Source organism: Clarias gariepinus, chromosome 8 (genome assembly GCF_024256425.1).
Source record: "Clarias gariepinus isolate MV-2021 ecotype Netherlands chromosome 8, CGAR_prim_01v2, whole genome shotgun sequence".
Classification (NCBI taxonomy): Eukaryota; Metazoa; Chordata; class Actinopteri; order Siluriformes; family Clariidae; genus Clarias; species Clarias gariepinus.
The window spans coordinates 26,524,497-26,550,182 of NC_071107.1; the positions used below are offsets into that span (position 1 = coordinate 26,524,497).

Consider the following 25,686-nt stretch of genomic DNA (forward strand, 5'->3'; position numbering starts at 1 on the left):
GGAAAAAGGCTTGTCCGGAGAAGAAAAGGTGACACAACCATCAGTCCTGTGTCATGCCAACAGTAAAGCATCCTGAGACCATTCATGTGTGGGGTTGCTTTTCATCCAAAGGAGTAGGCTCACTCACAATTTTGCCCAAAAACACAGCCATGAATAAAGAATGGTACCAAAACACCTTCCAACAATCCAACAACAGTTTGGTGAAGAGCAATGCATTTTCCAGCACGATGGAGCACTGTGCCATAAGGCAAAAGTGATAATTAAGTGGCTCGGGGACCAAAACGTTGAAATTCTGGGTCCATGGCCTGGAAACTCCCCAGATCTTAATCCTATTGAGAACTTGTGGTCAATCCTCAATCCTTGTTGGAAAAACAAAAACCCACTAATTCTGACAAACTCCAAAAAGTGATTATGAAAGAATGGGTTGCTATCAGTCAGGATTTGGCCCAGAAGTTGATAATACTGAAATACTGACCCTTTGCATAAATGTCATGTAATTGTCGATAAAAGCCTTTGAAACGTATGACGTGCTTGTAATTATATTTCAGTACATCACAGAAATAACTGAAACAAAGATCTAAAAGCAGTTTAGCAGCAAACTTTGTGAAAACTAATATTTGTATCATTCTCAAAACTTTTGGCCACGACTGTAAGTGACTGACCAAATTCTGCCAATTTTTTATGTCTATCAAACTGAGGCACAGGGTCTCCAAAATGGATCTTGTGGGGTCTTGTGGAGTGTTCACAGGATGAAATGAAAAGAGTCTAAAACAGGCTCCAGAGCCATGAGTGATGTCAAAGCTAATGCTGAAAAGGTTTCAGTATGTATGGAGCTACATACTGTCAGAGTGCCATTGCCAACCACCGTTAACCTCTAAAAGGCCATCTTTAGAGGTGTTGTCTAGTGTTTTGGTGGTACAAGTAGCCTACACAATATTAGGCAGGTGGTTTTAATGTTATGGCTGATGTGTGTAAATACACAGATTTTAGGGTTGAAAATGGATGCATGATATGGCATCTTGTAGGGTAAGCTAATTAAAGATGACAAAAGCTAGTTTGTCATCTTTCAAGCCTAAAGATGGTTAAATTGCTGTAAATAATTAAACTGCTCTAATACTTTCTATAATTTTTCTTCATAGGTAAACAGACTTGAAGGGCAAGTGTTAAGATACAAAGCAGCAGCTGAAACCTATGAGAAAACTGAAGATGAACTAAAGGCAGATAAAAGAAAACTTCAGAGGGAGGTAAGGATGCAAGTGAAACTGTGATAAGAAAATTCACTCACCCCACTTTATTATGAACATGCGTGCAAACTCCACATACATGTTATTTAATTAGCCCATCATGTGGCAAGTGAACACTGCAAATCATGCAGATACAGGCCAAGAGCTTCAGCTTATGTTCAAATCAAACATCAGTATGTGGATGTTTGTAACTAAAAGTGTCACTGGGTTGCTATTAGAAGGGCTGTTTTGAGTGTTTCAGAAATTCCAGGTAATTTTAAGTCTGAGCATTCACCTAGTGTAGTGTATGAATAAATGAGTCAGCAAGCAAGCATTAAGTGTTACATACTTACAGTAAGTTACAGTAGATTTCCTGTCAGCCTGGTCATTCACCTTTGATTTCTCTCATAAACAAGGCGTTTCAGGTTTGTTTGTTTTTGTTTGTTTTTTTGCACACCATGCTGTGAAAACTCTAGAGACTGTTGTGTGTGAAATTCCAGATAAGCACTTGAGGGAAAACTCAAACCAGTCCACCAACATCCAAGATCACAATTTTCCCATTCTGATGTTTGATTTAAATTCAGTTTTATTTATATAGTGCTTTTAACAATGGTCATTGTCACAAAACAGCTTTAAAGAATCACACTAAAATCAGGAAAATTAGTATAAAATATGTAAAAATTATTGTGCAAGCCGAAATAAATACTTTACCTGTATTTAATTTTATGCATTGCATTGCTACCACCTAATTTTCTGGTTAGAGAACTTCACATGTTTGCAATAACGTGAATAGTGAATGTATTATTTTAGACAGTTAATAAAGCTAGAATTTATTTGATTACATAATAATAGAGAGTTACACATACATTTATAAACTGCTAAACACGTTTTTTTTTCTCTTAATTTATTAATTCTGCAGCTGCGCACCGCACTGGACAAAATTGAGGAAATGGAGATGACCAACAACCACTTGGTGAAGCGACTAGAGAAGATGAAAGCAAACCGCAACGCTCTCCTCTCTCAGCAGTAATAAAAATAGCCTTGGAGACTTTGCATTCTTAACAGCCCTTAAATATCTCAGAATTTTCTGCCACACACAATGCTGCTTTTGTCACCTAACACCTCATACCAATGATAAACCAAAAAAGAAACACTTTGTAGCAACAGGAAGTTCTTTACATTTTTTTCACTAAAGATAAAAAAGTATGATGCACAGATCAGTTTGCCCTCAAGGGAGTAAGTATGGCTAATTTTATTTTTGTTTTTTTGTTTTGTTCAACCAGAGGGCCTTTTGTGGTATTATGTGTTTATTGAAAGCTTTGTACATCCTGGCTTTCGCCCGGGTTATATTGCTTGGATTGGGTGCTTAATTCCTTCTAATGTCTGCTTTAGCAATAGGCTGCATGAATCAGTGTAAAAGTATTTTTACATTACTTTTACACAACTGCACACATTTGATAAATGTTTGCAACAATGTGCCTTTGTTCATCTGGGAACTGTGGGTTTGCATTATAAAAAAAAAAAAACAGAAATGGTATCGGTACAGGAAAAAACATGTTTAATATAGGTATTCAGCCTGATGTGATGGTATAAACCAATTCTCTATTCTGGTTTCAATGAGGTTTCAAAAATATTTAAAATAAAAAAGTACATTGGATTAATGTGTGAATGAAATGAGTGTTTTAGCTAAATACATTTAGAGTTGTTAGAATTTTTTATTTAATCAACCTGTCTAAATTAATCAAAAATACAAAACGGCATATTTAAAGCAGTTCCAGTTCTTTAAATATTTAAAGCATCGACAATTAGTACCTCTTACTAATACTGTGCAAGGTATTAATATCTGAACCAGTGTTACAGTCAAATGGCTTTTCATTAGTATGTGGAAATTTTATGTAGGATTTATTAAAATTTTGAAAAAAAAAAAAGAATAAATCTATCTAAAGGTTTTGATAGATTTTAATCAGTATTTCAGGGATGCAATTGGGTTGTACTGTTTAATTTACTTTTGGTGGTATTTAACTGATTTTGTTCACATGATATGAAGTGAACCGTACAGGCTTATCTGAAATTACTGGAATGACAAAATTTATTATTTTAATTTGCAATACACTGATATACATGTTTAAGTTCAAAGATAAATATGAGATCTTGGGGGATTTCTGTTACATTTTCTTATCGAGAGGTGTTAAGCAATTTGAAACATGGCATCTTTAAATCCACCTGGTTTTTAAGAGATCATAAATATTAGTACATGACAACTGACATGGGACATGTGACCTCATATTTAGATTAATGGTTAAACAAGTAATCGCTTTACATATCCACTTTTGGGTCCACCTTGTAAAGTATCCATTTGTGGTAAAAAGGATAAACCAACATTAGGAGACATGTACAGTACACAAGAAAAACAACTGAGAAAAGAGGGAAAGCTGTTGGATTAGCATTCAGCAATATATAAATGTATAGAAACAATTGATTTCTGTGTGTAAGTACAGCAAATGAGTTGCCCAAGGTAAAGGTGATATAAACCTGATATAAATCTTTATCTAACCACAAGATAATGATATAAAACACACTGCAAACACAATTAGGGCACAAAGGGTGGACGGATTTAGTCTAGAAGTCAGTCACCACACCTTAAGCCACCCGATCATGCATTTTACTTGTTGAATAGGAGTAAGAATTTGGTGGTATCAGTAGGTTGCCAGATTGACTCCATAATTGCGAGCAAATTTAATAACGAGCTGAATAATTTTAAAATATTTATGAAAACAAATTAGAACATATACAGAAAAAAAATGGAGACTATAAATATCGGTTTCTTTCTTATAAGCAAGCTGAGGGCGACGGTGGAAAACCCCCTCTTAAATTATGTGAATTTTGGTACAAATTTAAATCTTAATGCCAAGAGTAATTAGGAACATGGCACATCATCACATTCTGGAAATTATGTACACTGTCCAACACAGAATGAGAGACAGTTTTGATTGCCCTGACCCAAAATGAATTAGCAGAATTGATAAATACTTGTCTAATGTGATCATCTGTTTGATACAGTTTCACCCGCAGACTCATGGTTATTACCTGTGATTAATATTAAACATTCAAACCTTCTTGCAAAACCTTTAAAATTCAGAAACCGACACATGACAAAATGTGTGTCAGGAATATGTGACTGTCCCAACGTCTTAAGACTTAAATTAGCAGGAAGTGCCTGATGGATTTGTGCCTGTGCTTTGGTTTGACCCTTTAAGGTAAGGAAAAAAGAACAACTATGTAAGCCTGCTGTTCATATACTTAAATTCAGCATTCAACAAAATCATCCCACTATATTACATAACAAAGCGATGAACAAAAATTGTTCATTGTAGTGTAATTTTTCATTGTAGTGTAATTAAAGTTTCATTAAAGTTTATCTTTAACTAATCACATAGGCACTTACAAATACAGTATTCTCTTACTTAAAGAGTAACTTTAAGTGAACTTGAAATGCATAGATTTATCTTTTTAAAAAAGCCGTCAGCTGTTTTTAAACACCACATAGCAAAGCAAACATTGTTCTAAAGCACTTGTTGAATACTAGCTTGCTAAACATTTGTAACCGGTAACAAACCGTTTTAAAAAGCAATTATATATATATATATATATATATTTTTTTTTAATAATAACATGCATGTAATTTAACAGTAAGACAAAAACCTGTTTTTTCTCTTCTGGACTTCATCTCAGCCTGGTCATGAAGCTTGCGGATCTCAGACTGTGCACTCCTGCTTGTAACTGGATATTAGACTTTCTAGTAGACTGACCGCAGGTAGTAAGGCTGAGCAACTGGTCCACCCAAGGCTGCTGGTCTGAGCACAAAACTGCTTATCTACCTTGGTTGTAATTTCATTTTCAGATTTGCAGATGATGCAAACATTCCAGGGCTCATCCACAGCAGCGATGTGTCTTCCTACCACCAGCTAGTAAAGAAGGCATCAGCCTATGGAGAGACGTCAAGGCTGAGTGAGAATCATTGGCTGTCCCCTGTCCTCCATGGACACTGGACACACAGCACTGCAGAGACAAAGATCTGGCCATCCAATGAGATGCACATCATCCCAGACATGTTTTGTTCAGATGGAGGAACTTGGGCTACAACCTGAGACACCTCAGACCAGATAGCATCAGCACCAACTGGTCCAGATTCACCAACAGCTTCTTTTGAGCAACCAGTTTATTGACAGTGAGACAAACAGCCTGGGGTCAGAAAACCCCCAATACCCACACACCATTCTACAATCAGACTGGCCTTCGGCCACCACCTTTGACCCACACACAATCACACACACAAAGATACAATGAATCTGTACCAAATTAACTCTACTGTAAATTACTTTTATGCCCGTCCTGTGTCAACATAGAGCATAAATCTGCCATTATGTAATATCAATATCAATCAATCCTCAGCATACCTCGTATGGAAAGTAGCATCCTTAATGAGCTATTTTTCGATGCTATTTCTTTCTTTTCGCCACAGTGTAATACCAATTTTTTACTTTCCTTCTACATTAATAGTGCTTTTTATCAGGTTCTGTTGCCTTCTATTGGGGTAACAATATTCTTCTTCTTCTTCCCAGCCTAGGATAGTGCCTTTTTGTAATAAAAATAGCAAATACCCTAGGATTTCAAAAGTCGTCTGTCTTCAGATGCAGACTCGCAGTCTCCACTCTAATTCATCCCAAAGGTGTTCTATCAGGTCAGGAGTTTGGTGTTCTTCCACACCAAACTTGCTCATCCATGTCTTTATGGCCCTTGCTTTGTGCACTGGTGCACAGTCGTGTTGGAACTGTAGTGGTGTTTTTCTGGAGTTGGGCTCGACCTCTTAGTTCCAGTAAAAGGAACTCCTAATGTTTCAGCGTACCAAGACATTTTGGACAATTTCAGTCTTCCAATGTTGTGGGAACAGTTTGGAGATGACCCCTTCCTGTTCCAACATGACTGCGCACCAGTACACAAAGAGGAGACTGCGAGCCAGGCCTCCTTGTCCAACATCAGTGTCTGGCCTCACAAATGCACTTTTGGAAGAATGGTCAAAATTTTCCATAAATACACTCCTAATCCTTGTGGAAAGCCTTCACAGAACAGGTGAAGCTGTTATAGCTGCAAAGGGTGGGACATAATTATATTAAACCCTATGGATTAAAAAGTGGATGTTACTCAATTTCATATGCATGTAAAGGCAGGAGAGTGAATACTTTTGGCAATATCGTGTAAATGTTTGTGCTTTTCTTAAATATTTGTTTGCACTTATTGTGGATGTTAGAACTTCTTTTTTTAACCAAATTTATATGTATAAATTAGATCTGTTTCTCTGTAAATTTTAAATAAAAAAGTTTAACTAAATTCAGTTAACTTTCTTAACTTAACTTTTCTAACCTCTTTTTTATTAGAAAGTGGGAGTTTGTGATTTAATAATAAGACTTGTACTGTATATTGTTTTTTGTTTGAAAACCACCTTTCCTGAGCTGCTTCAGCATATTTGCATGATTTTAGCTTTCTGTACATGATTTGTGATTGCCTTTTTTTGACTCATCTGCTTATCATCAAATTAAGCGTTTTACAACATGCAACGAGGTTTGAAACTATTTTAATCATGACTTGTTCTTAAACGAGCTTGTTACGTTCCACGTGTGCTTTGTTTCCTCATTTGTGTGTATCTTGTTCTTTTTTTCCTCACTCCTCCTTTTCTGCATTATTTCTTATTCCTAGGTCTGTTTATTGGTTGACCAGACTGTCAATCATCATTATGACGTCACCATACCTGCCAATCCGCTGACTTGCCGGCTGCATTTGAGGCCTTGAGCTCAGAGTGTGAGGGTGCGCCACGCCAGCGTACCTTGTGTTCCCACGCGGTTTGCAGTCAGTCTTGTGTGTTTCAACAGTATCTTTGAATGCTTAAAGTATTCTGATTCTCGAAGTAATACCTCGTGCATTGTGATTTGATTTATTTATAGATCTTGTTGCTGGCTATTGACTTGTATCGAGTTTAGAGAGTGATAATTCTGCCGTATGGAGTTTTAGTACTACATGTCAAGTTCAAGGTTAGGAATGCTTTCTCTTTGGCCTTCATGTTTTGAGCTCGTTAACCATACCCGCTGTGTGTGTAACAATCCGAACAAGGTCAACTGCCATGATTTGGTCTGTTTCGTTTTGAGCTTAGTTTGTATATTGTTAGTCTAGGTTGTGTGTGTCATGCCACCTTTGTACTTGTGTTTTTTTTTTTTTTTAGTTTAATTGAGTTTAGTTAGGGCGTCGTATGCGCTGAAGATTTCGGTTTTCTTTCCTTGTTTTTTTTTCTTTAATTAGTTTAGAGGTTAGACGTAAGGCTGTTTTTGTTTTATTACTTTATTTAATTTGGGTGACACACCTTTTTCTTTAGCTATTTGTCACAATGTATTCCTCTTCACTTAATGCGTATTTATAACGCAATTCAGTAAACACTTTAAACGTAACCCGAGTTGTTGTCATCTTTTGATCTGCCTCACTCAGCTATTGTCTCACTTAAATGTTAGGTTACCATCCCTCCTAAACATCAAACACGTAACAAGCTCCTTTCCTGAGGTTCTGGTGCTATAAAAGACTTGCAGTGTTCTAGGAAAAAACTGCATTTTTTGATTTGATGACAGCATTTTTAATGTCAGGCCACAAGTTTTCTATTGGATTAGATCCAATAGAAAACTTGTGGCCTGACATTAAAATGCTGTTTCTTGGGCTGAAATACCTGTTCAAAAGTGCCAGAAGTTGGTTGACTCCATGCAGCACAGATGTGAAGCAGTTCTCAGAAACCATGGTTATACAACTAAATATTAGTTCAGAGATGCACAAGAAAGATTAAACTTCAAGCCTTTTTGTTTAAACTGTAAATTCATCACTTTGTAAAGATGAATGATGACATTGCTATTTTTTTTAACAGACTAATATTTGTTTTTCTTTACTTTCTGTAAACTAATAATCCATTTAGCACATTTTTCTTCTTGTTGTCATTCAGAAAAAAACGTGCAGGGTGTCCAATGATTGTGTGATTTAAATTAAAAGGTATTATATGGATATGGAGCTTACTCACTTTTTCAACACACTGCTATTATTTTGAACACCACTGTAATTTAGGTCAGACAGACACTGTGTGATTTTTATAGTGTACATTATTCAGTACAATTTAATAGGCCTTCTGCATGGCCTGAACCTGTGACCGCTCTGTCCACACTGTACACTCAAGCAACCTGGCATGAAGTTATTGCTATGCAATGTATAATTCAGCTATGGACCCAAACATGGTTGAGAAGAAGTATATTATGTCTGTTACAAGCAATTTAATTTTAATAAAACACTGATCATGCTGCAAGTCAAATGACTACTGATTGGACTGAAACCTGTTCTGATGATAAGGTCAGTTGGGAGCATCTGATTTGGGGCTAAAACTGGACTGGATCTACAGTATACTGTGTGTGCGCCAGGCCTTAAACAGGTCACAAATGTTTGTGTTTTAACAACTGAAACACTCTTAAAGCATTTGCAAGCAAGAAAATCTATGCAAGTGTATGACACTTTTCAAAGATCACTGTTCGTACCAAAATGCATAATTTAATAACAATAATAAAAAAAATAGTTGAATGTTAGAAATAATTATAAGTAACTGACATATTAAAGAGGACATATTAATTTATTCCTTTCTTTTTTATGTCTGGCTTCTGATCCACACTTCTGTGGTAATGCACCTAAAGCTGGCTGCCATCTGAAAAAAGACTGCAAAGATTCTTTTTATTTGCTTTACAAGGAACAAAGAACACTAAATAGTCCTCATGGGACATGCACAGACATTTTGAGAGGCAGGGGCTGAAGTGGGGAAAAGGGCATTTCTCTTTTTTTTTTCTAAACACAACATTAAATATATAAAAATATCTTAAAACAACTCTAACTTTTGACTTACTTAAAAATTGAATTCCATCGCACTCACCCAATTGTTTAATGTCATTTTTGAATGACATTATTCATCTGCAATGCCTTATATGTCAAATGTATTCAAATCAGGTTATTTTAATTACTTTACACCTGATTTGAGTAACAGGCGATTCTGACCATGATTTATTGCCTTAGCTAAACTTTTTCCATCATCTTTTTTGATTTAGGTGCTGCCAGACTGATTTATTGAAACCGGTGAGGCTGACTCATTTCTCTTCCCTGCCAACACACACAATATACTGGACTTTGGATTTTATACATTACCTTATGAAAATATTGTAAATACTGGTATCTGGTGCACTGCAGTGTCTACTTTTGCATAACACCCGTGAGATGCTTTAGTGCCATCTATGAATGTTTGTAGATGTGAGGTCCACTCGTACAGTATCTGTGGAAATTCATAACTCGAATGTTCATAAGTCAGGAATTTATCCAGTATTTGTCTTTTGGATAATTAACTGTAAATTCAAGGCACACTCATCTCCACACGAAGACAAATACAATTGGAAAGTGAGGGAGGGCTTCACTCCTGCACAAATAACACTTAATCTAACTAAACTGGCTTATAGATGTGTAAACACTGAAAATATTTAGTAAAAATGTGTAAGATTTATTGGTTATTAAACACATTATAATGTGAAAACTTATCAAAAAAGTATAAACATTTATATACAAATTTTCTTCTACAAAAGCCAAAATCCATGTTACAAAGCCATCAAATGAAGAGAATATGAATATGGGCAAACAAAGGCAGGCTTTCACGAATGATTTCTACCATCAAAGCACACGTGAAATTATTAATGTATTCCTTTCAATAGCAGGATTTAGCATCTCTCAAACACTTTGTAGAGGTCTGGCAGGTTGGCTATTTGCAGGATACTTCCATCTTCACTGCAGTGTTTTGGGGGACAGAGAGACCGCAGTGCTTTGAACAGAACGTGTTCAACCTTCCACTGCCAGCTTGGCTCTGCCTCCTACAGAAACAGCGAATTTAAATCAAAAGGTCTGTATTTACCAAAGCTTCATAATGAGCACAGATTTGGGCACACACTGAGATAAAAACAAACACTCTGAATTATGAAACTGGCATAATGACATCAAAAGTAGTCAGTAATTTTAGTCCAGTTAATCATTCAATCTGACGTACGTGCATGCTACATCCCTTCCATTTACTTACACACACACACACACACGGAACAAGCCAAGTGGAATCCAACAGCAGCATCAAATAAAAATGTTTTTGTGAGGCATCAAAATAGTAAACAAAACAAACCTGAAATAAAATAATGTCAAATGTCGCAGTTTTGATTTAGGGTAGTTCAAGAGATTTGTCTTTTGCAATTCTTTTAATTGTTAATAAAGATTCCTATCTGTGCATTCCTATTTAAATGTAAAAATATACATACACAATAAGGTTATATGCAATTTAGTATTTTAATTCTTATTATTTTAAGTTATACTACTCTAGCTCATTATACTTATTGATGATGATATTAATTTGGGATATTTAACTGCAACTCTACCTAATCAGAAAAAAAGGTACTAAAGGTATATGATTACAAAGTTTAGAAATAATGAAACTGTCAGTGGATTCTGTGTATAGTCACTATACGATCAGATTTGGCCCTATACGACTGATAAATAAAAGTAAGTGTCAATTAAGCTTTACTTAAGGGCAAAGAACTGCAAAGTCTACTCACTCCAAGCTCTGTTCCCGCCTCTGGCTCCAGTGTGTACTCTTTTCTTATGGAGTAAAAGTAACTGCACTCTTTACCGAAATCATGGAAACAATCCTTCTCGCTGTCCCAGTTAACCTGAGTCACAAATAAAAGGAGTTTAGCTACACAATGTGATGTAGTTAAAACACACTTAATTGTTTTAATCAGTCAGTTTTAACCAGTAGAGAAATTTGACCTCTGTAGCTAAGCGCAGAATGAACAAGGGCAGACCCTCCATTGCAGGAGTATAGTTATCCAGCAGAAGTGGCAGACCAACCAGATTCCCTTCCTAGAAATGAAATGAGGTAAAACATGACAACATGATCACAAGATAAGCCAAGTCCAGTCTTACAAGCCTATAACAAAAGAAAATGAATCCAAAGGCAACTCACTAAGTTGATTCAGAATTTATTTATATATGGAATGCATGACTTTCTTATTTACAATGTGTAAGAATATGAATTAAAATATGTTTAAAAATATATAAATCACAAAGTATTATGAAGTACATCTAGATGAAATGTTAAAATGTAAATTCTTGGTTTCACAATTAACATTGAATACATAACATTTCTAAAAAGCAAAAGTTTTATAACTTTATATAAAGAAAATAAGATATTTTATATAAAAGATAAAAAAAAGGTCAAAAAGATAAAACAATATTTTAAAACTTGATATGTGGCCACCATGCAAAGCATCTCTACAAATAGAGAGTGATGCATATCTAAAGAATTATATGAACCAAAAGCTGACTGTTATATTTTGTGCACGATATTTATGTTTCAATCAAAAATAATGCAACTTGTTTACCTCATCTATCTTCATGGAGAAGTAATCTTCCAACATTTCAGCTTTTTTTTTCAAGAAATTTACTATATACTGGGCCAGTCCTTCCTTAGGCCCATCCTCCTCTGTCCAGCCACTCTCCTCTGAGTCCAGTGCCAAGATGGCTAAGTCATACAGAGGGGCTGGATTCTGTAATAACAAACAGTTACACCCATACACTTCTGGTACAGAAAGAGAGAGATTTTAAAGGCCTCTGTCTGTAGGGTGGTGCCAGTAAAAATGTTAATAAAGTTTCAGTATTTTCAAAATGCGGCAGCACCCAAAACCTGGCCTTTAACCAACCCTAACTCAGCTACTTTCTTACTTTTTACCAAATGAGTGGATGTAAGAGGAAAGTTCATCAATATTATATTATTAAAAATTGTTAACATTGATCATAACGTAAAATACGTAAGAAAGAAAAAAGGTATTCTAGTTTTATATTTTTATTGTAAAACCATGCCACACTGATCAGCCATAACATTAAAAGCATCTGCATAATATTGTATAGGTTCCTCTTATGTCATGAAAATGACTCTGATTCCACTTGAATCCTGTAAGTTTTGAGGTGAGGCCACCATGGAATCAAACCTGCATACTGGGACCCCCCATAATAAGGATGCTCTAAAAAGTTATCTAGCCATTACAGTCTGGATTTTGTCAAAGTCACTCAGATCCCTCCGTTTGCAGATTGTTCCTTATTCACCCAAAACCAAAAGAAGTCAAGTTAAAAAACTGATTGCCTACGAGCTGTCTATATCCGCTCCCATGACGGGCCATTATAACAAGCTAATATTATTCACCTCAATATTCAGTGGTTTTAATGTTATGGTTGATCAGTGTAATTGCTGCCTCAATCTGTCTCACAGCAACATAAGCAAGCAACACACAACTATTCATTAATAATTCAACCAGTCAAAACATTCCCTTTAAACCATGCAAGGAAATGTTTAAAAAAAAAAAAAAAACATGCCAATGATTGACAATGTTTAAATTAGTTTATAAATGTAGTTTACAAATGTTCATGCACTTACCGACAATTTGAGAACACCGAAGTTACCAAAATCATACATCAAAATCTGGTAAAACAGCTCCTGGCTAGAGAACATAAAAACACCTAATGACTCAGAGCCACATGAAGCAAGTACATTATACAACTTTATGTATAACATTACTGGTCATTTGTAACTTTTGTATTTGCTGTCTATTTAAATATTGCTACTACTATTAACATGGCTTAAATATTGTCCAACTTAAGACTAAAAAGTCCTCTTCTTCTGAAAAATCCCTGCTTTTCCACTTTTTCTCACCCTCCAGGCAACAAATTAGCCTCCTCCCTCCCAAAGAGCACAGCTAATTTTGCGCCTTCAGCAGCAGATGTACAATAGAGAAGAGAAACCTCCAAACAACAGGTGGTTTCAGCTTTCATCAACATGCAAAACAACACATGAGTGAATGTGGTTTCTGTGTCTAACCTGAGTTTGGTGTTGTTTAACATGTACAGTTTGGTGTGGTGTTGAACTAGAGACCACTGTGGATTTACGCATCCTACAAATGAATGATTTTGTAACATCTCCTGCAAACCTGTGGGTACAAAACAAACACATAAACAAACCAAAACCCAACAATTCTTTACTACAGCAAATTGGTTACAATGTACTATGTAAGAAAAGCGTTACTATCCAACCTTGATGAGCTTGTTCTGTGATTTCATTTTGCAGCTCCTTTACACTGGTTAGCTTGATGACTCGTCTCTGGGGAGTGCAGGCCACTGTCGCGTCCCCCTTTTCCTTATCAGCATCAACATGAGGCCGTTTCCTATAGAACAGCAATAAGCAGTGGATACTTGTGCATCACTTAGGAAATACAAATGGTTCTTTTTTAGGAATTTAGAATGGAACAGAGAAAAGAAGAATAGTCTTTATTATTACTGCAATAAGTACAATGAAATTAAAGTGCCATCCCTCGATGCAATACAACCAGTAACAGTCAACCTTTAAACAGTGTATTGATTACAAAACACACACACACACACACACACACACACACACACACACACACACACACACACAGCACAAATACCATTTAAACCCTGCACCACCAACCATCTCCTAAAACAATTACTTCCCTTGACATACACCAAAATAAATAAGTACAAAGAAAATAAATAGAAGTATATGTATATAGGCCTATATTAAATCACTGTAGTTACTGAAAAAGTTAAATTCAAAAGATCCAATAAACATATTAATATTTATCTAAACTTAATCTAATACTGTATACCTTATATTAGATATTAAGGATAACCTGTAAATACCCAAACCATAAAATCCAATAAACCAATACATATTTTTATTTATTCATTTTTAGTATTTTTATTTTAATTCTTGTGTTTCTTATTCCAAATGAATTTACATGTTTGGATTGTAATTCCTCACTCATTCACTCTTTATATCGCTTATCCTCTTCAGGATCACAGGAGGTGTGGAGCCTATCAGAGGGAACTTCGGGCATGAGGCGTGTTACACCCTGGACGGGGTGCCAATACATTGCAGGGCACTGGCATACACACTTAAATAATTCTTTTGATTGCGTAAAGCTGCTTTGCGACAATGTCAATTGTTAAAAACGCTATACAAATAATTGAACTGAACATGCACACGCCCTCACGTTACAGGCAATTTTTAAATGCCAGTTAGCCTAAACCAAGCATGGGGAGACAAACGATGCCAATTTCATGCACACAGGTCCGAGACAGAAATTAAACCCCATTCACTGGAAGTGCAAGGGAGTAAAAAAAAGTCTCTTTTATTTTAATCAATAAAATTTTGCTATGCAAAGAACATTGAGCACCACATCTCCGTAAATTCGATTGTTGCTCAATAAAATTATACAGAATGTGGAGTTTAGTTTAACTGATTCTGAAAACTGAAAAATAAGGTGCATTTCATTCTATAACCATTTATGCAAATCATTAAATTCCCTGATGAATGGAAGCTGATAACTTTGACAGGTGGTACAAAAAAGTTATCTGTAAATAGAGGGAGGCATTTAATTTTAAAATGTGTAACTGGAAAAATAACGAGATTCTGTCAAGTTGATTGATCTACATAAATACTACAAGTGTTTCCTTTTGAGTAAACGTTCCACGTAAAACCTCTTCATAAATTATGAACCCAAAAAAAAAAAAAAAAAAATCATATTTTGATATGATATAATTTGTTTGCAAAATTTCATCCTGAAGAAAGCCATGGTCTGATTGTCCAAAGACAATAATTCTTACCTCATGGGGGCCTCTGACTGGACATGTGCACCATCAGTCTGCATGTCATTTGTGGAACTGGTTAGCAACTCCTCAGGACCATTATTTATTTCAGCTTCAATCACCTCTGCAGCAGCTGAGTGCGTCTCTGCAGCACTTGCTACGACAGGGGGAACTGAAGAAAGGTTTTTTGCGGGCTGTAGAAAAGCATCTAATTTTTGGGCCTTGCTGTCAGTCCGCACCATTTGATTGGCATAGACATGCTCATTTGAGTCAGCTGTTGAACTGCTTGAGCTTTTTACATTACTGACAGACACTGACAGTCCAGGAAGTAAAGTCTATTGAGAAGGCAAAGGAATATGATGTATTATTTAGTTCACCATGAAGTGCACAAGATATGGACAATCAGGAACAGATGTTTATTTGTATACCTGTGTAAAATAAGTGCGGGAAGAATTGGAGCCAAGTAGTTTACTTTCGATGTGTTTTTGAATGTTTCCAATGATGCAGTCTTCATGGAGGAAGTGCACTTCATGCTTGGTGGGATGCACGTTCACATCAACATTATGAGGTGCAATTTCTAAACTAAGAAAGAAAAAAAACTGTCATATAAAACCAAATCATGTGTACCTGTACATGGTTCATTTTACTTTTTCTTTCTAAATAACTCAACATTGATACTTATGACTCTATGTAAAGTCAGAAAAATGGTAACAAAATTTTAGGAATTAAAAAAATCCACTCAGTTAACTGAATAAAATGAAAGATCTTTTTTTGTTTAAAATGTAAAGATTTTAACATTTATATTAAAATAAAATCAGCAAAAGAAGGAAAACCCATCTAATGTGTATGAAGAAAATGTGCAATAAAACTAAATTATCCCTTTAATAGCTTTACATTACAAGTTTACAGTACTAACAGTAGAAAATATTGATTAAGCAGAAGAATTCAGGATTTATTTGGGCCAGAGATTTTAATGGGTAAAAGGATACAAGAATTCCAACTGTAAAAAATCAGAATCAAAATGCAAAAGAAATTTTATCACAAATTTGCAATGTCAAACTAGCCTGATTGTTTTAATATGACTGAAGGGAGAAAATGGAAACAATGAACACTGTTTAAAATATCTAAGAACTGAATCTAGACTTTAACATCTCCACCATAACTCTCTTTATCATGCAAATGAAACACTGTTGCTGTAGATTGGTGAAACATTTAGCAAGAGCCTGTAACTATTCTGTACCTATACCCAAACTAGTTGCTATATACAAACTTTAGTCAAATTATTATAACCTGAAAAAGCTACCCTTCTAATAATAGTAATTAATAAAAACTCTGAGTAATAGGTACAGTATAAGAAATGTTTAAAAATTAAATCGCAGCTTAAATGCAATATTCTCTAGTTTTTAAATAGTTATAGATTCTATTAGCAATCACCTCTGTAGTTGTTAAATTGGTTTTTAGGTTGTTAAAAGTGGTGTTTAGGAATCACATGACTTCTTATGATTTACAGCTGTTAATTTAATAAATACCTGAGATAAAGAAAAGGATGTGAGTTTTTGGGAAGATATGCTGTATAGACGGTCTCAATTGCTTTCTTCAAGGCACTGGATTCCACTAAACGATCTGTAAAACATCTCACAGCCAGAGTAATCGAAATGTCTAGCACTATTCAGTTCAGTTAGGAAGTTAATAAATAAAAAGAATGCAAGAAATACATACGGTTGATGAACAGAATCAGGACACACTTTTTGACCGAGTAGTTGGCATTCGAAATAAATCCCTTCAGTTTGAAAGCAAGCTTCTGATCCTCGCACTCCACTTCAATCATCTCCCTGTAAATAATATGATATAAGCCTTTAAATGAGATTATAATTTCCTTACCAAAACTTTGGTAGATCTGGGTTGGCATTTTACAAATACAGTGATAAGAAAATGTATGTAAATCTTTTGGAATTTCATGGTTTTCTGCATTAACTTGTCAATGACAAATAGAATGTGCCTAAAATAATAACACAAAAAAATAGGATCTTCAATGTCTTTATTGAACACTTCAAAAGACTGATTTTGTTTTTCTGAAGCCATTCTGATGTGGACTTGCTCTGATGTTCTGGGTCGTTGTCCTGTTGCATCACCCAGGTTTGACAGAGTTTAAGCAGACGTACAGACATTCTCACATTATCTTGAAGAATTGTTTGATACTATTGGGAATTCATCTTCCCCTCAATGACTGCAAGCTGACCAGGCTCTGATGCAGCAAACTGTACTTCCATACTTTACGGTTGGGGTGATGTTTTCATGATGATATTCAGGGCCCTTTTGATGTCAGATTTAGTGCTGCGTCTCCTTTCCAAACAGTTAAATCTTAGTTTCATCAGTGCACAAAACATTTTGCGAATACTGCTGTGGAATCTCAATGTGCTCTTTCAGGCATGCCGCAATGTTCTTTTCAGTAAACAGCAGCTTCCTTTGTGGTGTCCTGCCATGGGCACTCTACTTGCATTGTAGACTCATGAACAGATGTTAGCCGATTCTAATGATGCCTTCAAATCTTTCGCCGTCACTCAGGGTTGTTTCTTTACCTCATTGATGAGTCTTCATTGTGCTCTTCAGGTCATTTTGACTGGGCGCCCACTACTTAGTCGAGCAGCCACATTCCCAAATAGTCATCATTTGTATAACTGGTGAATTTCTAAAGTATTAGAAATCACTTTGTAACACTTTCCAGCTTAAAGTCTTTTGTAAATGTCAATCGGTTTTACGCCTTTATTCATTAGGAATTTCATCCCAAGTCCCGGATTGACTTTTTGACTCCCTTAAAATAGCCCTACCCTTTCCTATAGGGAAAAAGGCTCATCAATAAGTAACCTCACCTCCCCTAACTTGGTGCTCACTTACTCGCTTTTATAGAAGGGGCCTAGAGCCTATCCCAGGACACTTAGAGCCTGAGGCGGGGTACACCCTGGATGGGGTGCAAATCCAACGCAGGGTACACAAACAAACACACACACACACACACACACACACACACACACCACACACCCTTGGTTATTCACACACTACAGACAATTTGGGAACACCAATTAATCGGCATGTCTTTAAACTGTGGGAGGAAACCAAAGCACACAGAGGAAAACATGCAGACTCCATGCACACAAGCCCGAGGGCTGTAAGTATTTTACATAGGTCATAAATGTCTAACACCGTGTATTAAGCTACTACCAAGCAACGCTAATGCATGTGGCCTTTTAGTTTAAACTCTGCAATTTTCATCAGTATCAGGACTGAGACATAATACATATAATAATATAAAGTCCATAAGTTAAACAATAAATGTGCATTTATTATAATACCTGCTTAGAGCTACTCCAAACACCACACGAATGTTGTCCAAAACTGAAGCATTGGGTAAAGTTTTCACATCAGCCACCATTTCTCCTTGCTTAAACAATATAGGAAAATGTTTTACAACAACAGGCTAAACAAAAAACCCAATAAATATTAAAATTCTCAACAAAGGATTTTTTTTTTTTTTACCTTTTTGACAGTAAAACTTTTTCCAGAATTGTGAATGGCATATCTGTTAGGATTTCAATAGTTTACCAACATAGTTTGGTTAATACAAAGTTTAAATAAGATTACAGATGAATTGATATAACTTTTTGTTGATTCAGGTTGTAAACATGGACACACCTACTCACTACTTCCAGAATCTTGGAATATTCTTCACTCGGGCTTTTAAGAGCTTTTCTTCGGATTTGTACATTATAAAACAGGTCTTCTACCTTCGAGCAGTATAAATTGTTATTCATAGACAAACTTATTGTAAACAGACATCCTGCAAACAAGAATGTGGCCGATCATTGCTGGTCACATTAGTTACATTACATTTGAAGGCAAAGAAGATTGATCTTTAGGGGTACATAATGAAAACCTTATTTAAACTAACAACATTTGAGGTTGTAAAAAGCCAGTGTCTTTTTTGACATTTATGTCTAAATGTAAAGAAAATCACTACTTCTGTTGAATCAGTCGTCTTATAAAACTGAGTCTATTTCTGGGCCAGCTTTAATGTACTATTCAACCAGTATACAAAATCTTTCTAAAATGTGTATAAATTTTCCCTTCTTTCACTTTCTTTATGCATTGAACTCATCTGTCCTCCAACTTCCATCGAAGAAATTCTTTTCACATGGATCCTTGGCTGTTGGAGGTGTTACACAACAATTAGAAAGATCTACGAGCAGTTAAGAGAAACAACTCTCTTACATCATAGTTCTCACTCTGTGACTCGATCTACAAGGAAAGCCTTACAGCATCTGCATCCAAAAACACCTCCACAACATTTTTCCCTCATTTCCAACCCTTTGCCTCCTCTTCCACCCTCCTCCGTGAATGCTGATTACATAGCCACTTTCTTTTAAAAAACCACCTGCCCACTGGATCTCATCACTTCCACAATGCTTACTTGACCTCTTCCCTTTCATCTTTTCAATCAGTTAATGACTCCATAGCATCTGCTCATGTTCAAAGACCTTCAGGGTTTTTAATGTACTCCTCAAACCCCCTCTTGGTAGCTAGACATCACAAACTCACAGGGAGTACCAACTAACTCTATTCCTTTCAAAATTCTTGAACGCGATGTTTACATTTAGCCGTTTTTACACAGAATGACCTCCAAGATCGTAACAACTCAGTGTCCATCATTGGTTAAGGGGAATCTGCTAAATAGGGTAAATATAAATATCTTTAGGACAGACTTCCAGTTTTGCTTTTATTTGCCCTATGGACTTAAATCCTGGAGATTCACACATAACTGCGTCAGACTATCTCCTCAAATAAACTTAATTCAGTTCAAATAGTACTTATGTGTCACATATTTAGGCATTATTATTTTTTTAAATGTAGTGACTTACTGAGATCAGTGTCCCTTGATTTCCAGCACAAGGTTTCACTGGGCCTTTCAGTTTTCCATCACAGTAGCTTGCTCTGAGAAAAAGCAATGAGAATTAAAACAGACATAAAGCGAACTTAGGATGATGATACTGATGTTTCATACCGTCACACAATGTTCTAATCTACACACAATTCCCCAGGAAATGAATTTTAATTCAATTTTATTTATATAGCGCTTTTAACAATGGTCATTGTCGCAAAGCAGCTTTCCAGAACCAAAAGAAAATATGGAAATGTATATGAAATGTGTTTCACAGTTAACCAATAAAAAAAAAAGAAAAAAGATACAGCAACAACAGCCAGACCATTTACATTCTCACCACCTACCATTTCAGTGCAGTGCAGTGAAGAGGAACTGTGTAAACACTTAAGCTTGTACAAATGTGTAAAATTTGTACACATAGCACATACCTTTCTTTCTTACAAAACACATGTATTACCAAGTATCTAACTGGGCAAATGTGCCACAGAGACGGTTAACATGATTCGGCAAGCTGATGGCAAAGCTGCAATGAGTCGTTCTAGGTGTTTTGAGTGGCAAGAACTCCTTTAGCAAGTTGTGGATAATGTGTCCTCCATGCTAAGGATCATTACCAGTAAATGAATAATTATTATTAGTTACCGGTCGATCGGCCAGTGATCAGAATTGGCTGCTTTTCAGTTTGATCTGCCACGGCTAGTGAGCGAACAATCAGCTTCAGATATAACAGATTCTGTAGAGTGAATTAATCTCAAAACCCATGCATTACACATGCTTACACCAGTCTCAAAACATTGTGAGCGCAAATTTAGTCTAGAACAATTTGTGCTCACAGGTTTTGAGATTTTAGAGCCATCTGAAGCAGTAAAAGATCAGAGTTTCTTCCTAATCCTACAATCTAGGGGGGGGGGGGGTTACATTGAATCGGGATATTTATAAATTCAGGATACTTGATAAATTCACAATATAAATCAAATAGGCACCTAGGTATAGTGATAAAATCATATCGGGAGGTCAAAGGTGATTACTACTATCTCTACTACAAAGCAATGAATAGTCTTGCAACACATTATTCGAGTGAATTGCTGATTTTCCAGAAATCCATCTACTTTGATCAAAAGGTTTAGTCTATTTGTTGGTAACTTATGTAGTAAAGACTATAGCAGATGAGCCATGCGTTTATGCAACAGCCTTCCAACTAGTGTTTTGAGCTCACAAGCAGTCTCAGTGGTTATGCCTAGGATAAAAATTTATTTGTTTAGTCATGCCTTTTGTTATTAGTTTTATCTTGGGTGCAAATCTGGAGGGTCCATGGGTTCATCACAAGTTTTCTGATCAACTGGTAGGCTTGGATGCTGTTGCTGACATCTCAGAGATGTTTGGATGCTGCCTTTACATCCCAGGGTACCCTAACAACTGTCTTTCCTTCTGGTCCTCCCTTTTAATTATGCTGTTGTAACTAGTCCTGCTCAAGTGCCTGCATGCATTCTGCAAAAAAATATATTGCCCTTAGTGTATATTTTCCTCATCCACTGTTCTGTGTTTCTCTCCCTCTTCTCCCATCCTCGTTCCTCTCGTTCAGCTACCTTTGGCACTTCTGGGATAAAGGTGCTCCTGACCCCTTCTGCCTTCCACACCTGCCTGATCCAATCCTAATGCACTACTGATGGTTGGAGTTTTTTTTTGTGATGGTTTATGACTGCAATTCCTTAACAATTTTGGAACTAAAACTGCTGTGAACAGTTTTGTAGTCAAGTCTCCATAAGAGAACAGTAGGTAACCTCGAGAAAGTGGACTTAATGTATTTTTTTAAATATTAAATAAATAAATAAATAATTTCCTTACTGTATAATCGATTTGCAATCTTGACCATGTAGCACACAGTTATAGAATGGATTTAATTATGGTTTGCATATCTGGCTACTCATTAGGAATAGACTGACTACATTTAAACAATGTACACATTTCTTCATTTTTTTTACTTACATTTAGGGTTTTTAATTTTGTTAAGCTGCTCTGTGACAATTTCCATAGTTAAAAGTGGTATAAATAAAATATTTCAATTAAATGTTTGTAATGACTTTTTTTTTTGTTCGACATGCAGTGCCGAGTTAAGTACATCAGGGAAGAACACTTCTGATAGCTGATCATTTTTTTTTAGCTGAACTGTTTACATAATTTGAGCTTGGACCACATGTAGAACAAGTCACTATTGTTATGAATCCAATTTAAAAAGAATCACCTCCTTGAGACTGAAAAGCCAATGTTAGACAAAACTAAGGTCAAAAATGCTAAACCAATCTTGTAAACCACAGGCTTACAATAATGACCATGTCATAGTAAAATAAATTAAATAAGTGAAAAATGTAATACATATGATGTTACACTTACCTGTAGGCACATTTTCCAGCCGCTGTTTTTGTGGTAATTGTAACATGTGCTACATGACTTATACTGGCAAGTGCCTACCACAAACAATCGAAAACTTAATTAGCTTTCTGCAACGCAACCAAAAGATATGCTCTTAATAAAATATAAATTAACATAAGTAAGTCATTGGATAACTGTTTTGGAACTTCACTAAAGTCAAACTTGTAAATGTTCCAGTATTGGTTACTTAAGTTTTTCTGCTAATCAAGTTCTTTCACTGTAATCCATGAATGCAAAAACTAGTAAGATTACAACACTAAAAGTAACAACTTATATACTGTAATTATACCTCTCCCCTGAAACCATAAGTTGAAATAGATGAAAGATCTTCAAAAGTCTGAAGCTTGCTCGTTGTAAACCGCTCACAGACAATTTCCATGTCTTCTTTCTGCCAGAGTGGAAGAGGGAAATTGTAACTATTTTATAATACAACAATAAAAAAGTAAATCAAAATGTAAAAAATAGTTTGATATAGGATATGTTGAATAAGCCAGTCAGTGACATCTGAAAGTTCTAACATTTATAGTATGCATGAAACAAAAAAGGTAGAGATATGAGATGACATTATTGACGCCACTGCACTAGACACAGAACCGATCCAATACACAGTATCTGTACTTGGTTGATTTTAGCTCAAACTAATTGTGTATTGGATTTGGAAAATAAAAACATTCTTTTAACTTTCACTGCCTGGTTAAAAGGCTCTGTTTAAATAAGCAAATATTTGAGCTTCTGATTTGACAGATTTGATGATAAATAGGACAATGTTTTAGCAGGCAAGAATTCCCTTTACTGTAACTGATGTAGTAACCTTTAATTTCATGAACACTTATGCACATGGTAGGTAAGACTTGGCTTGACTCTCTTGTCAACAATATCTCAGGCAAGTGATGCATTGTAAATAGAATCTATTGAAAACATTCTTAAGTTTTTAGTGTATTAATAAATAGGATAAATTATCAGAAAAAAAGGCTTTCATTTTCTATGGATTAAGAATGGACTGTGGAGCATAAACATTGTGGAGTTAAAAACATTATGTGGTCTGATGAGTCCAAATTTACTCTGTACCTGAGTGATAGGTGCATCACTGTAAGGAGAGAGGAGTGGTGCACCCATCATGCATAGTGTCTACTGTACAAGCCTGTAGGGACAACGTTATGATATGGGGTTGCTTCTGTTAATCAGTTTTAGGTTTAGCAACATTATGTCCCCAAACAATTAGGTCAGCTGGCTACCTAAATATACTGAATGACCAGGTTTTTCCATCAATGGGTTTTTCCTTCCCTGATAATATGGCATATGTCAAGATGGCAATGCCATAATTATTCAGGCTCAAACTGTAAAACAGTGGTTCAGGGAGCATGAGATGCATTTTCATACATGGATTGGCCACCACAGGATCCAGATCTTAACCCCATTGAGAATCTTTACAGTATGAGTGCTGTAAGGATAGGTTCCCAGTCGAGTCTTGCCTCCTTGCCATCTCAGGGAGTTTTTTCTTGCCATCGTCGCCCCTTGGCTCGCTCATAAGGGACAATCTGATCATTTTGATTTAGAGATAATTTGTCATGCATTTCATATTTATTTCCCTAAATTACTTTTAACTTGATAAAGCTGCTTTGAAACAATGATCACTGTTAAAAACGCAATATGAATGAGCTCAATTAAATTACCTCTTTAGGATGTGCTAGAGAAATATTTATGCAGAGGGCAGAATCTCCAATCATCAATACAAGATCTTGGAGAGAAATTAATGCGATTGTGGATGGAAATAAATGTTGTGAGCAAAAAATCGAAACGATCCCACAGCAAATGAGTCGTGTAAACAAAGCAAGCGGTGATCCAAAAAGCGCTTTTTTTTTTTCTTGTTTTGTAGAAAGATAGATACATACTGTAGACAGATATTGTACATATATATACATACACACACACAATACATAAACACACAAGCACACAAAAGAAATAAACACTTGAGATAAAGTACAGTATGTCCCAAAAGCGAGTACACCTCACTTATTTCAGCAAACAATCTTCTCAAAGGACAATACTATAGAATTGAAACTCAGATATATTTTAGAGAAGTCAATGTACAGCTTGTAGAACAGTAAAGATTTACTGTCCTCTGAAAATGGCAAAAATAGCTGGCAACAAAAGTGAGTCACTTTTGTTGCCAGCTATTTTGACCACAATGGCTGTATGTTGAGTTGTTTTCAGAGGACAGTAAATCTTTACAGTAACGCACAGTAAATCTGTACTGTTATATAAGCTGCACATTGACTACTTTAAAAAGTTTCATTTCTATAGTATTGTCCTTTGAGAAGATATATACTATAAAGTTTGCTGAAATTAGATAAGGTGATAATAATAATAATAATAATAATAATAACAACTCCGTAGTTCGAACGTGACGATGTTGAAGGTGAAAGCAGACGGATACAGGAGATTTACCCTGATTCCAGAGCCGTTATCCTGAATCTGGATGAGCTTCAGCCCTCCTTCTTTAACAGTCACCTGAATGTTGGTGGACTTCGCATCCAGACTGAGAAAATACAGACATCCTTCAATCTGTCAGTGGACGCGTGCGCGCATTTATTCCGTGTGCATAAAACTAATGCATGAAAATAACTGGAGTCACTATAGTAAAGCCAGGCTGTGGCAGTCCATCTTACCAGTTCTCAATCATTTCTTTGATGGCATTAGCAGGTCGCTGAATGACTTCACCTGCAGCAATGCGATTCACCACAGTCTCATCCAGCCTCCGGATCACTCCCGCCATACCGCCTTCTAATCAAACTCTCCCAATACTGTGTCGATTTATTTATTTAGCACGAACACGTCGTAGTAGCTAAAAGACTAGTATTAGAGAGCGACATAAAATACATAACAAGCCACAAAATTTATTTTTATACGTCAGCTGTGGTATATTCATTTCAGCTTCATGCTTTATGTTTTTCTTCTTCTTTTTGGCGGTTTGCAAACACTGTGATGGTGCGTTACTGCCCCCGCTCGGACTGGAGGTGACAAACAGGATAACGCTAAAGTTTTGGTAAGCTATTGAAACAAGAACGTATGTATTGGGGTTAATAAGAAGTTAATCATGTGCGTGTAGAGCTGCTAACTTTTCATGTAAGCTTTTAATTGGGACAATCAATTCAATTTTATTTGTATAGCGCTTTTAACAATTGTCATTGTCGCAAAGCAGCTTTACACAATAAAAAAAAACTAAATTATGGAAGTTTGTATGAAATGTGAATGTGTATGAATAAAAACGGTCAGTTCCTGATGAGC

At 35.8% G+C, this 25,686-nt stretch overlaps 2 protein-coding genes across 14 annotated transcripts in view; one reads left to right on the top strand and one right to left on the bottom strand.

Annotated features, from left to right (window-relative positions):
• lrrfip2 (leucine rich repeat (in FLII) interacting protein 2) overlaps window positions 1-2,880 on the top strand; it is a 44,099-nt gene extending 41,219 nt beyond the window's left edge. For all 13 annotated transcript variants that reach the window (XM_053501943.1, XM_053501947.1, XM_053501949.1 and 10 more), the window contains 2 exons: window positions 1,140-1,244; window positions 2,143-2,880. In XM_053501943.1, coding sequence (XP_053357918.1) covers window positions 1,140-1,244; window positions 2,143-2,253 — 216 coding nt within the window. In that variant the 3' untranslated portion in view covers window positions 2,254-2,880. The remainder of the gene's footprint in view (window positions 1-1,139; window positions 1,245-2,142) is intronic.
• Window positions 2,881-9,828: 6,948 nt separating this feature from the next.
• Window positions 9,829-25,346, bottom strand: mlh1 (mutL homolog 1, colon cancer, nonpolyposis type 2 (E. coli)). Its single transcript, XM_053502863.1, has 19 exons — window positions 25,068-25,346; window positions 24,847-24,937; window positions 22,688-22,786; window positions 22,360-22,433; window positions 19,949-20,021; window positions 18,726-18,817; window positions 18,570-18,612; window positions 18,386-18,474; window positions 16,755-16,867; window positions 16,565-16,658; window positions 15,464-15,617; window positions 15,054-15,370; window positions 13,458-13,588; window positions 13,246-13,354; window positions 12,805-12,868; window positions 11,756-11,920; window positions 11,142-11,234; window positions 10,928-11,041; window positions 9,829-10,201 (listed from the first exon to the last, which is right to left on the bottom strand). Exons 1-19 carry the CDS (start codon window positions 25,172-25,174, stop codon window positions 10,052-10,054), a joined length of 2,172 nt encoding a protein of 723 aa, XP_053358838.1. The 5' UTR covers window positions 25,175-25,346; the 3' UTR covers window positions 9,829-10,051.
• Between the last annotated feature and the right edge of the window lie 340 nt (window positions 25,347-25,686).

Coding starts and splice junctions, on each gene's coding strand:
- mlh1 (XM_053502863.1), bottom strand. CDS start 25,174: ATGGCGGGAGTGATCCGGAGGCTGGATGAGACTGTGGTGAATCGCATT. Junction 24,938..25,067: donor AAAGAAATGATTGAGAACTG/GTAAGATGGACT, acceptor GTATTTTCTCAG/TCTGGATGCGAAGTCCACCA. Junction 20,022..22,359: donor GCTGGAAAATGTGCCTACAG/GTAAGTGTAACA, acceptor GCTTTTTCTCAG/AGCAAGCTACTGTGATGGAA.